Below are 13,265 nucleotides of genomic sequence, written 5' to 3'. Positions count from 1 at the left end.
TACTATTAATGGTCTATAGATTGTATTTTAACATGTGTATATCTTTGTTTACTTGTCCAATTTTGGCTGATGATGACGTCCGAGACGTTGGAACCGGTACCAAATACCGTATAATCTCGAATACCACCCGCCACCAAATAAGATCTGCACCCTTATTTTGAAAGAACAAAATTTAAAAAAAAAAGTGAAGTCTGAAAATTATTTACAGTCTTTATTAACACACATCAAATGATTAGAAAAATACAAATAAAAGTAAACAAACATTTCCAGAAAGATATCAGAGTTCATTCATCATCACTTTCCCACAAAATGTTGTCCTTGCTGCCATCCATAGCATTAGAAATGCTACATTTCCTGAAGCTCTTCCATATGAGGTCTCCAGGGGTACGATTCCATGCTGTCAAAATCTACAAACACAGCAGCTGAACTTCTGGGCGCTGAATGCAACCGGTTGGCGCCAGTGTGTGATTATCAGCCGCCATCCATTCAGTTTCTGGAAACTGTACACTCAGTCCACGGAAAGCTCTACGATCACCACTACATGTTAATAGCACATTTTTCTTCTTTCTCCAATCACGAATACACTACTCGCCAATGTCGTATTTCCTACCAGCGGCACGATTTCCAATAATTTCGGCCTCCCGAACTACTTTCAGTTTCTCACACGCAGTAAAAGATCGCAAACACTTTGTGGAATTTATATTGATATTCCAAGAACGTGCGTGAGACTGACACCAAGCGCGGAAGTTGCGTATACTGAGAGCGGAGAGAACATTGTTGCCAAGCCGCGCTGGCAGTGATGCCCGATTTACGTGCATTTGGAAAGATAAATTTCCCAAAATTTTAAATAAGACGAGCATCCAATTTTGGAAGCAATATTTTCGAAAAAAAAACCAGTGCGGGTGGTATTCGAGATTATACGGTAAATAATGTTGTGATTTTAAATTAGGAGCATACTTTGTATTGAAAAAGGTGGATCAATTGAACTCTTCTCAAATTTTCAATGTTTTGATCTGCTTACTGTTGAATATTCTGTGTTGTCGGGGAATGGCGAGCTTGATGAATTAGGCCTATATTGTGTTCTCAGTTTTTCTAATCGCTTAAATACATGGCTTCCACAACAAAATATGCTTATAGACAAAATTCCACAACCCAACGGATGACTGTGTTTGTTTACTATGTAATGACTTGTGCGATAGTTACTACCTCGTAAAATGTAAAAACAGACAAAAAACACTGAATGCAAGAACGTGTGAAATTCACTTAAACTTAATACTCATTCAAGTGCTTATGATTATTATTTATTATTAAATGCACTGACGTAGGTAAATGTGTAATGCATCGTGGCACCACCATGTTGAGTTTCTGACCTATCTTTCGTGCGAGGGGCTCGGACGTTTTGAGGCACGACTAGTAGCTTGTAATGTCACGTGTAATTTTGTGAATACAAAACAAGATCTAAAATAAAGTGACATCACATTGTAAGATGAAGGTTTTTTGTTGTTTAGGAGATTTTGAGTTTGTGAAGTATGTTTGTATGTATTCGGTCTTGTTTCAACCAATCCCAAGCTGCCATTCATATCGATTTATATCGGTTGAGCGCAATCTCAAAACCTGGCGGCCAATTGTATTATCTAAATCACCACGTGGTTAAGCTATCTCGCTCGGCGTGTGTGGTATTGGTTCAATAGTATTCAGTGTAGACGTAATTCTATTTACATCCGTGTGTTGGTTAGTATATAATTCATCTGTGTACCATACCCCAGTATAGTTTGTGTAAGATAAGTGGTAAGAATGTGACTCGGCAAAAATTGGCACCGTGGTCTCGATCAGCCGCAACCTCCTCCTTATGCCAGTCATTAGCCGCATATAATTTCTTTTATTCTTAATAATGTACCTATTCTTGTTTTAGTTTCAGATCTTGTTAGGAAGTGCATACACTCTCTTTGAAGGTTTTGTGAATTTGTTTTCACTTGTGATTCGCATGTGATTTTCATAGTACGGCATTACATTTTACAAGGGCTGTGTGCCGCAGTTATATTGCATCCGCTGTTATTGAAGTAGTAGAATGCTGGCAGCATAGGTAAGGCAGTGCTCACATGTTTTGCGAACTGTCAATTTAGAAGAAAGTCGTACGGAGTATAGGACTTTTTTAAGATTTTTACAATATCCTTATCTTTCTTCTTTTTTCAGCTAACAATGTCTTCATCAAAGCCAAGGAAAACTTTGTTTAATGAAAGGTGGCTGCTTGATGATACTTTCAGAACATGGTTGAAACCTATGCGTCAGGACAAATTTTCAGCATATTGCATAATATGTAAAACATCATTTTCTCTTAGCAACATGTGGAAGCAGGCATTAAAAAGTCACATGGGAGGAAAGATGCATGCCAGAAGTGTAAAGTTCAGCCAGTTCTCATCATCCCTTTCAAGTTATTTTAAAGAAGAACGTTCGAATAGTTAAGTAACAAAAGACTTAAACTCAGTAGATAATATCCTGGCCGCAAACACAAATTGTCCTCTGCCTGCCACAGCTACCACAACGAACTCTATCACATATGACTCCACTGCTGCTGCTTCTGCTTCTTCTCCTTCCATTAAAGAAGGTTCACCAGAGACGAGATGTCTACAGAATTACATACCTGCCAAGTATTCTGGTTTTTCCGTAAAATGTATGGATTTTGAGTGTGTTTTACAGTTGTACGGATGAACGTTATTGTACGGATTTTGAATATCCGCGCTTGTTTTCGCTTTCTGCGGTCAAATCGGATTTGTTTGACTTTTGATAGTAGCCAGGAATACGAGATGCAGTGTTTGAAATTCGACCAGTAAATGTATCGATGATCACCTTATCGATTATCACTGTGCTTTTATCACCTGTTCAACCTTAACTACTATTTCATTCACTGAGATGTTCCCAAACAAGTAGCAGGCTGTGATTTTGAAGAGAAAAGATCAGTGAAAAGTAGCAGGCTGTGAATTTATATATAACAACTTTAGTAACTGCCTCTTGCTTCGTAGCAGCTGAAAGGCTTTGTTTGAGTGTGGGTGTGATTAACATTGGTGGTAGTTCTGAAATTTGTGGAATTGTGTGATGAATTTGTAAGCTATTTAGTATTTTTAGTGGTGTTCGCAATGAGTTCAACTAAGAAATTATATCAATCTTTTAGGGAGGCATATTCTGCTGAATTTCCCTTGTTTTATACGATCACGGAAAAGCAAAACATTCACATTCTGTTCCACGTGCTCGTGTGATATAAAAGTTTCTCATGGAGGAAGAACAGAATTAGCAAATCACATTAAATCTGTTAAACACATATCCAATACAAAATTTAAGGATGACAGTCAGAAAATTAATTTATTTTTTACCTCTTCTTGAGCCGACCTTGATATAGTAAGAGCGGAGTGCTTGTTCACTTCATTTTTAATTGAACATAATATCCTGTTACCTGGTGCGGATCATGCTGGTGATCTGTTTAGGAAAATGTTTCCATCTTCAGAAATTGCAAAAAAATATGGCTGTGATCGTACGAAAACCACACACATTTTGAAAGAAATGGCTACAGATTCAAGAAGTGAACTCGTTGGTTACATGAAATGTGAACCATTTTCTTTAGCTTTGGATGGGAGCCATAATAGGATTGCTAAGCTTTACCGTATTGTCATTACTTGTTTTGTGAGAGAGCAGGAAAAGATAGTTAGCTCAGTGTTGTCTGTCCCAGCCTTGGTGGGTGATTCATCGGGACATAATATTGGTAATTTGGTAATTTCACAGTTAGTGTTACAAAATATCAATTCAAAATTGCGTAGTGTTCTGTTCCTACAATGCTCCAGTCATGACTGGAAAGAAGAATGGAGTTGCTGCTGTTTTAAGGGAGCACAGTTATCTCTCTTCGTACTGGGTTGCTCATGCCATTTGATTAACTCGGCTGCTGAGAAAGGTGCAAGCAGTTTGCCTGTTAAAGTTAATGAACTATTAGTCAGTATCTTCTGTTATTTAGAAAAGAGTTGTTTGTGCAAGATGGCTGTTGTTAGGAAGGTGTCTGCAGAGGCTGTTAGAGCAGTGGTATCCACTGCTTGGTTTCTTTAAAGATGAGGTGCTTGTTAATGCTCAGTGTGCATCAACTACTAGCTTAAAATCATTTACAATCCCAAAGCCCTGCCTGGTGGTTCCAAAGACCATGGAAAGAGGAAAGCTACTGAGTCGCCAGAATTGGTCGCTCCCAAATGATTTGCATGTGTCTCAAAATCTGACACTCCTATGCTAAAGAATAAGAAAATTATTCAAAACCATGAGGAAATTCTTTTTTATGGTTCTGTCATCAGGCTTAAATAAGGCATACTATGCCTTCCTGTATGCTGTCATTCCTTTATTTGAGAATCTCATTTCTACACTTCAGAGTGCTTCCCCTCACATTCATAAACTACTAGAACCAATGACGAACCTGTTAAAGCAGCTGCTTACCAGATATGTTGTCCGCCTCCGTAGCGTAACGGTTAGTGTTATTAGCTGCCGTCCTCGGGGGCCCGGGTTCGATTCCCGGTACTGCCAGAAATTTAAGAATGGCAGGAGGGCTGGTATGTGATTGAAATGGTACATGCAGCTCACCTCCAATGGGGGTGTGCTTGAAAAGAGCTGCACTACCTCGGGATGAGGACACGAGTTTACTTTACCAGATATGTTAAACCAAAAGTGATCAAAAGTTCCCTTTTATCAAAAGTTCCATAACATTCTATTGAGAATTGGGCTATTCATTGGTGTTGAGACAATGAACTTGAAGGAATTGTTTTAATTGGTCCACCTTTTCAATACATCTAGACCAGACGTCATCACGTAGTTGCTCTAGGGAGCCGGTGTTACTTGCTCCGCTCGGGATGGGTGTTTGTCACGTGACAAGAGAGCAGCAGTCAGGCGGTGTGCATACCGTGGCCGTACTGTACTTGCGCCACTGGCCTTCAGTACATACTACGTCATGCACTTCCCCTACTTGCTCGCTAGGATGCTCTCATTCCTCAAGAGCGGGGAGCAAACTGGCTCCGAAGGCCAATTGACGATGCCTGATCTAGACTGTGTACTTAATTTTAAAGGGATTTATAGTCATATTTTATGAGTAGTACATGTTTCATTTCATGCTGGATTGTCCTCAGTTACTGAATATTGTGATAGAAATCTTAAAAAAGAAAATCTTATAGTAGGTGGTCATATAAGACATAATAAAATGAGAAAAATAGTAAATGTATTAAGAAATTTAAAACATGCTTTGTCTTTCTTTTGCATAATATATTTCTTAATTTTGAAATCCGGTAGCAAATGGTGTAGATGTGGAAGGTTTTAAATGATGTCACTGAGCAAACTAGATACTTTAAATGTGGACAAATGGGTCAGGGGAACATCTCTTAAACATTGTTGTAAGTGGACTTTATGTAAAGTCAGAGTAATTCTTTGTTGTAAAGGTACCTCAAAACTGAACTTTAAACTTGTCTCTAGCAGTTGCAAAATAAATGTTATCTTCTGGGATGTCTAAAATAAAGAAACAAAATGAGAAATGTGTAAGAAGATATTGAGTTGCTAAGAAAGAAACCAAGTTGGGTGTATGACAAAGCATATACTGTACTCACTCGCCTTAGGCCTTGTCGAATAGACTCTGTTGAGTGAACACGTTGACGGTAGATTGAGTACTGAGCGAATGGATGTGTGAGGTCTTGCATTGTTGTGCAGTAAGAACCAATCCTGCGGCTGCCACAAATCAGGACGGCGACGTCGAATTGCTTGTCGCAAACATTTCAAGAGTTCAATGTAAAGAGTTCGGTTCACTGTTTCACCTGGGGGAACATGCTCATGGTGAACTAACCCTTTACTGTCAAAGAATCCGATCAACATTGTCTTTGTTCTCGAAGGTTGGCGTTTGGGCTTTTTCGAGACTGGTGATCCAGGACTCTGCCATTCTGCACAATGACGTTTCGTTTGGTGGTCATACTGGTAACACCAACTTTCATCCCCAGCAATAATCTTTGTTGGAATTGTAGGATCACGTCTGGCTCTATCCAGTAGTTCCGCATAAATTCTTCACCTGTTCTCTTTCTGGTCGTCTGTAGAGAAAAACCTGATACATTCATTGAGCATTGAACAGTTCCACAAAATTCTTCACTATGAATAAACAACCGATATTTTGAAATGGAGAACTTCTCTTTACATACACCACTAACATTCTTCTTGAAGGATTCTTCAAAAGTACCTTTATAGTCTAGAAAGCTGTCTCTCTGAATTTGTTTGACAACAAATTTTGAGCTTGACCCTCTTATGAGGTTCACATAGTCATTAGGAACATACAGTCTTTCTCTCTTCCGTTTTTCTTTTTCTACTATTCCTAAGCTTCGGCACCAGTGACGATGCACTGAACTAAAATCGATAGAAGAACCAGGTGGCTCCTGGAGCTGCTTTGTTCTTGCATTAAAATTATGATGAATGCTATCTCCATGTGGCTCCTTTTCCTTTGTATCGCCAATGGAAGTCATTGGAGTTGCATGGTTCTTGCATAGAAATGTGCGCCTATTTGTTTACATTCGATATATATGAAAATGTCCATTCTGACGAAAAGTGGAGCTGCCTGGTTCTTGCATCCAACCCTTCAATTAATAATATTGGTTCAGAGACTAAGTTTCACACAGGTAACGTGATAATAAACTTGGTTCCACAAGAACGGAAGTAAGTTATATCGAGAAGTTTCTACATGCGCACAGAATATAAGTTCGACTTGACTGTTGTCACCTAAGTCCAATACACGACTTGACATAATCAGAGTTCCAATACGCGCACAGATTATAAGTTCAACTTGATTGATAGACTCAATGTTCATTATAAAGACTTTGTTATACATTAGAGTTCACACGCGCATAATTTATACTTTCAACTCGACTGTCAGAGTTTAAGTCCCACATGAAGACTTTGAATCATTCAAAGTTAGACTCTGTCAGCACTTTGACGAACACTGCAGCGTGGAGAGTCAGGCTGGACACCCAGCTATGTCTGTCTGATCGAGTCTAGTGAGCTCAGCTTATATTCAGTTTGGGGCTCCTACGTCATCAGATAACGTGATCTCTTCAAAGTTGATTATCTCGTGAATCCCTCGAAGGATTTTCTTGAGATTCACAATTTGAGACGTTTATGTTATCGTCTTCAAAATGATGTATTGCTCAAGTCGCCTTGATTATTATTATAGAAGTTTTAAATTCTTTTTCCATCAAATGTTCGCGAAAGGGTGACGTTCATATCCAGAGCATACCAGGTCAGGTAGGTTACACGTGGTGTCAAGTGGGTAGTCTATTTTGTCCTTGCAGCTGCGTCACACAGCTGTCGCTAGCTCGCTTGCTCGCTCCTCCGAACGTAAACAAACCAAGTTCGCTGTGAATGTCTTGCGTGGTGATGAAGTACAATTACTCATTAAAAAATACGGCCTGTACAGGTTGTAACCGGTATAGTATGCTTGTGTAATTATTGTCCACATTTCACTAAGGGTTTTCCCAAGCTTAATACAAAACTTAATGTTCACTCTTTGTTCACAATCAGCGTCCGTTGTCACAGTCATTAAACCAAACGGTGTTGCTAAGCATAGCCCTGCCACCTAGTGCGTGTGCATGGAAACATGGCTAAGGGCATCTCAGAACGTACATATACCAGGTAACATAAAACCAACATTTGTTCCTTTGTTCGCATTGCAACCTCAGAAATACAACACTTGTCCTGGAGCTTTTCTGACAAAGGTTGTATGTTGTTATTGTTGTAAGTGAAAGTGATATGAACTTCTTTTTTACTTTAGGCTCTTTAATCAGTGTGGTGACTGGCTTATTTTACATTTTATTAATATTTTAGTTAACAAAATTTCTATTGTATGTGTTATTAGAAGCTATGGTCTATTTTTTAAATATATATTTTAATTAGATAATTGAATTTTTAGAGCTCTATGAATCAAACTGTAAAAGGTAGCTTGTTTGTGAGTGTGCGGGTGCAGGGAATCCTGTTTGCTATTTACTGTTTGAGGAGGTTTTCTAAAGATATCAAACGTAAGACCATTGTTTTTCATGATTTTGAGATCAAGGTAATTAAATCATTTATCAAGTTCTGATTCTAATGTGAATTTGATATGAAGGTTTAAAGAGTTAATCTACTTAGGAATAAAACTTTACCATCAGTGATTCACTGATCAGTGGCAAAAATATCATTGACATATCTTGTCCATTAAAAGGTCTCATTAACATTGTTGATTGTCAGTTTTATGTTAATGTTAATTTCAGCCAAAATATCTGAAGCTGGTGAACCCATTGAAACCCTTTTGCTAATATAGAATGTTATTGAAGGAAAAAATTTGCTCTCTAGTACAAATTTTAAAATGTTCAAAATGTTGCATTTTATGTACATTATTAAATCCAGGAAAGGTGCATTTTTTTGCATTTTGCACGGATTGTTCATGTTAATTTTCTGTATCTCGTGGTGAAAAAAAGTGATGTTTCAAAAAAAAATTCAAGTCAATACGGAAACCAGTTATGAAATTTGTCGCTTGCAGTAATATTCTAGTATTTTTGCTTAATGTTGGATTCTTCACTTTGGTCAGAAAATGCAATTCTATGTTCTTAAGACAGTTTTTTTGGAACAGTTTGCGGGCATTAAAGAATCTAGTATAGGTCAATTTTTGCAGTTTGTACGGTTTCTTGATGTGATATTTCTGTATCACATTGTGGAAAAATCCGGCTCCATGGTGTAGGGGTAACATGCCTGCCTCATACTTGGAAGCCCCGTGTTCGATTCCTGGCCAGGTCAGGGATTTTTACCTGGATCTGAGGGCTGATTTGAGATCAACTCAGCCTATGTGATTAGAATTGAGGAGGTATCTGATGGTGAGATAGCAGCCCCGGTCTAGAAAACCAAGAATAACGGCCGAGAGAATTCGCCGTGCTGACCACACGATACCTCATAATCTGCAGGCCTTTGGGCTGAGCAGCGGTCGCTTGGTAGCCAAAGGCCCTTCAGGACTGTAGTGCCATGGGGTTAGTTCTTACATGGTGGAAAAAGTTATGTTCCAAACAGGCGTGTAAAGATAACATTGTCCATGGGTTCATCTGAATTTACTCGTGCATTTTTCCTCTTTGTCGTTTTACTTTACCAAAAATATTTATAAATAGCAAATTTTGGTAGTTCCAGGTGTTCATCATTTATTATGTATTGTTAGGGTTAAATTACAAATGGTTCTGGGTCTCTTTTTAAAATTTTTATGTTAACAGTATTAGCTGGGCTTAGTGGCCTCAGGTGGTTGAGGCACTGGTCTTCCGAACCCAGCTTGGCATGTTCGATCCTGGCTCAGTCTGGTGGTATTTGAAAGTATGTCAGGAACTAAATTTCGGCACGTCGGCGTCTTAAACCATAAAAGTAGTTAAAGGGACGTAAAACCAATTTTGTTGTTGTTGTTGTTATTATTATTATTATTATTATTATTATTATTATTATTATTATTGAACCGTAATCATCTTTACTCTATCATAATATGCTTTTGTTTTTTAGGTACTTTGTACTTGCACGAACAAACCCTGACCCCAAAGCTCCCGCAAACAAAGCTTTCACGGGCTTCATTGTCGAGAGAGATACACCTGGCCTGACACCAGGACGTAAGGTAAGAGTACTGTATAAAATAAATTATGACAGTGATATTATAAACAAAAAGGATTGTAATGTAGTGGTGTAAACAAAAAGAGGTCTGTTGTAATTTATCACACCCAGACTTAATGCTTTTATGGTAGGAATATATAAGGCCATTTTGCTACTAGGCTGTGTCAAAATGGGAAAGCTAATGAGTGCTAAAATGGTATTATTAACACAACTTGACATATCCAACTGTTGGACAGCTGCTGTTTGCAGTGTGCTGGACAGTTTTTGTGTTATTCAAGGTTTATATAAAATGATTTTTCATTGTTCTGATAATGCTACCAACATAGAGTGGCTACCAAATTAGTCTTATTTACTTTCTTGGCAAATCTGTATTTTGCCATTCACCAGCCATATGAGTTCTTGTAATTCTAAAAATGAAATGTTGCTGTAGACTGCCTGACTAATCTGTGAATGGATGATCTGTGTTTGCCAGCATTTTGTGTTCTGTTTTGAACTGCCTGTGAGATGTTCTGGTTTGCATTATTTCTTTATTTTTGTATTCCATTCTACAGGTATGTTGTAGGTTGTTTCATTCCACCCTTTCAGCTTTAGATGTTCTTTGGCTTCTTTTGTTTGGTGACAGTGAGTGCTTTCTGAGCAGGATGGCATGTCTCAATGAATGTCTTGGAAGCCATTTTTCTTCAGTTTCAACTTCGTTAATTTATAACTGTGAGGTTCTTCAGACTGTTGAAACTAATTCAGTATAACATAAATTTAGAAAATACCTGAGAGAGAAAACATTTATTACACAGATTATACCTGAAGAAGATTGAAAAGGGGATTGCGAGTGAAGAAAATGTTTTTATTAAAGCCAGCGGGTCTGCTATTTTCAAGTCACTGGAAAAGACGTAATCACGCTAAAGAAGTGAGATAGTTGACTTTGCTGAAAGTGTTTTGTGGCGTGAAAGTTTCATTATATACGCTGATGGTGAATATCCTTCCGCAGAAAAACTTGTTTTGCATATGAAAGCTGAGAATTTTAACAGGAGCAAGTGTACCATAAGGATATTGGTTTCAAATGCCAGAAAACAAATTACGGGAGAAAATTACTCATGGAGGGGAGTGAATGATATTGTAGCAGCAAGAACAGTATTTTTAAGGATAATGCACGGTATCAGGGAATCTAGGATTTAACAAAATCATACCGGTCATTGTGCTGCAAAATGAGTTATGGTTCTGGAGGACTGGAAGTTCCTATTGGTAAAGGCAGATACTGGCTTTATTCCTGAGAGCGAATTAATTTTTCAAAGGATCGCAGTCTAAAAAAGATGGGACAATGTAACATTCACAAATGACTTGACAGTAATTTTTAATCGTTTGAACTCCATAACTACTTAATTCCTACTGTACATGCAGCACTTAGGAAGTGAGAACGTAAAACTATCCAAGCCAAAAACTAATTACATTACCTAAAAAGCATTTATAACCACAAATTAAAATGAGTTAATGTTTAACACTTTTGCTACCAAGCCCGTAGATTTTTCTAGCCGCGTATTTCCCGAAAATTGCCAAGCCCATAGATTCTACAGGGATACTAGTTTTAACAAATGTTATTTTACGAAGCAGTGTTTCTACGGGTCTGGACATTGCAACAAGTGCCTTGTACTGTTAGGTTCAATAGTGAGCAAGAGATGACACTCCCATTAAGATATTTTCAAATCTACGCCATTCTCGTGTGTTACAGCGCCACTTCACCGTGCGCGCGCAAGTGGAAGTGGAGCCCACCAAAGTTTATTGTGGCATGATAGTGAGGATTGTAAATATAGATGACAGTGAGGATGATAAATCACCACTGATCTGCATTTAAGGCAGTCGCCCAGGTGGCAATTCCCTATTTGTTTTTTACCTAGTCTTTTTTCAAATATTTGCAAAGAATTTGGAAATTTATTGAACATCTCTTTCTATAAACTAATATTTGCCCCAATTTTTCCTCTTGAATTCTAACTTTGTCTTCATACTTTGATCTTTCCTATCATCAAAAACTCCACTCAAACTTATTCGTCTACTAATGCCATCAGTTTAAATACAGACCAAACATGAAATTTGTAACATGTAATACTAATGCCATTCCACGCCATCTCTCCATTGACAGTTCAGAGCATACCATATAGTCGAGCAGCTAGTCTTTCTCCCAAGTCTTCCTAGCCCAAACTTTGCTACATTTTTGTAACACTGCTCTTTTGTCAGAAATCACCCAGAGCTTTTCTTTGGATTTTTTTTTTTCAGTTCTTGAATCAATTGATCCTGGTGAGGTTCCCATACACTGGAACCATATTCTAATTGTGGTCTTACCAGGCGATGGGACATTAACTTTTGTGGCAAAATTTAGTGTTCATGCTAGTTTTCTTTATTTCCTTCTCTTTTGTATTTTGGCCGATGATCTGGATGTTAGGTCCCTTTAAATAACAAGAATCATCATCATCTTTAGTACTTTTTTATAATAGCTATTAAATTATTCTTTATTTGATACTGCTGTGTTCTGATTAAAACAGCCTGTCTGAATATTGGCAGAAAGTAGCTGGGGAGTTAGATAACTTTGCACATTCTGTATGACTGTCCCATCAGTGATGGGTACTGCAGCTAATTTGAAATTTACTGAGGTCAGTTCTGTTTGCTGGCATTCATTTCATGTGACCAAACCACTTCAGTTTTGATTTTCAGAACATGAGCGGAAGTGTAATACTAGAAAAGTTAGAAAGGGAATCTTGTTGACCAGTCAGTAGAACCATTGGATTGCTGGAATTCCTGCTTCTCTAAGCGTATATGCACTCAGTTCATCTATGCCCACCGCATTTCCTTTCTTCACATCCTTGAGTGCTTTTTCAACCTCCAACCATATGATTGATAGTTGAGACTCTGTTTCTCGACTCGACTCCTCTGTCCATTGTTATGTTTTCTGTGTCCCATTGAACAGCTTTTCAAAGTACATTTTTAATTCTTGTCTTAATTTCTTCCTCCTCCCATGCCAGAGTTCAGTCATCATGTTCTATTGCTTTTATTGCCCCATGACCCTTTCTCTCTTGTTTTTTCACCCCTCTGTATACCAATGGTCATATACATTCTTTGGAGTCTGAGTATTTCTCGTTCATTGCGTTCTAGCCCAGGTTTTTGTTTTTCCTCATCTAGTGCCTTCTTTATTTGGTTTCATTCTTTCACAGGTGTTCCACCGTTGTCTCCTTTTTCCATTTGACAGAACTTGTAATTCTACATAGATTTTTGGCTTCTCCCACAAAGTTTTCATTAAGGGTCTTCCACTCTTTATTAACGTTGGTCACTTCATCCTTCGGTAGACTCTGTTGCATTCTTAGTTTGTATTCTTCCTTTATTTGAACTTCTTCCAATTTCCCTGTATGATTTTTTTTTTTTTTTTTTTTTTTTTTTTTTTTTTTTAATCTGTGTTTCATTGATTGTATGTTTTAAGTCTACTACCAACAGTATATGGTTGCAGTTCATACTTTCACTAGCGATTGACCTTAACATTTCTGTGATATCTCTGCCTGCATCTTCATTTGTGATCACGTAATCAATCGATGTTCTGTACTGGCCATTTATGGGTCTCTTTTATTGAA

General features: G+C 37.9%; 1 protein-coding gene across 1 annotated transcript in view; it reads left to right on the top strand.

The window, feature by feature from the left end:
- Positions 1 to 13,265, top strand: part of Mcad (Medium-chain acyl-CoA dehydrogenase) — a 92,503-nt gene that overhangs the window by 40,689 nt on the left and 38,549 nt on the right. The window contains exon 7 of the mRNA XM_067148176.2: positions 9,553 to 9,661. Within this exon, the coding sequence (XP_067004277.2) occupies positions 9,553 to 9,661 (109 nt within the window). The remainder of the gene's footprint in view (positions 1 to 9,552; positions 9,662 to 13,265) is intronic.

Source organism: Anabrus simplex, chromosome 5, assembly GCF_040414725.1.
Source record: "Anabrus simplex isolate iqAnaSimp1 chromosome 5, ASM4041472v1, whole genome shotgun sequence".
NCBI classification, from domain to species: Eukaryota; Metazoa; Arthropoda; class Insecta; order Orthoptera; family Tettigoniidae; genus Anabrus; species Anabrus simplex.
The sequence above is the reverse complement of the archived record's forward strand: the minus strand, read 5'-3'. Positions and strand labels throughout refer to the sequence as shown.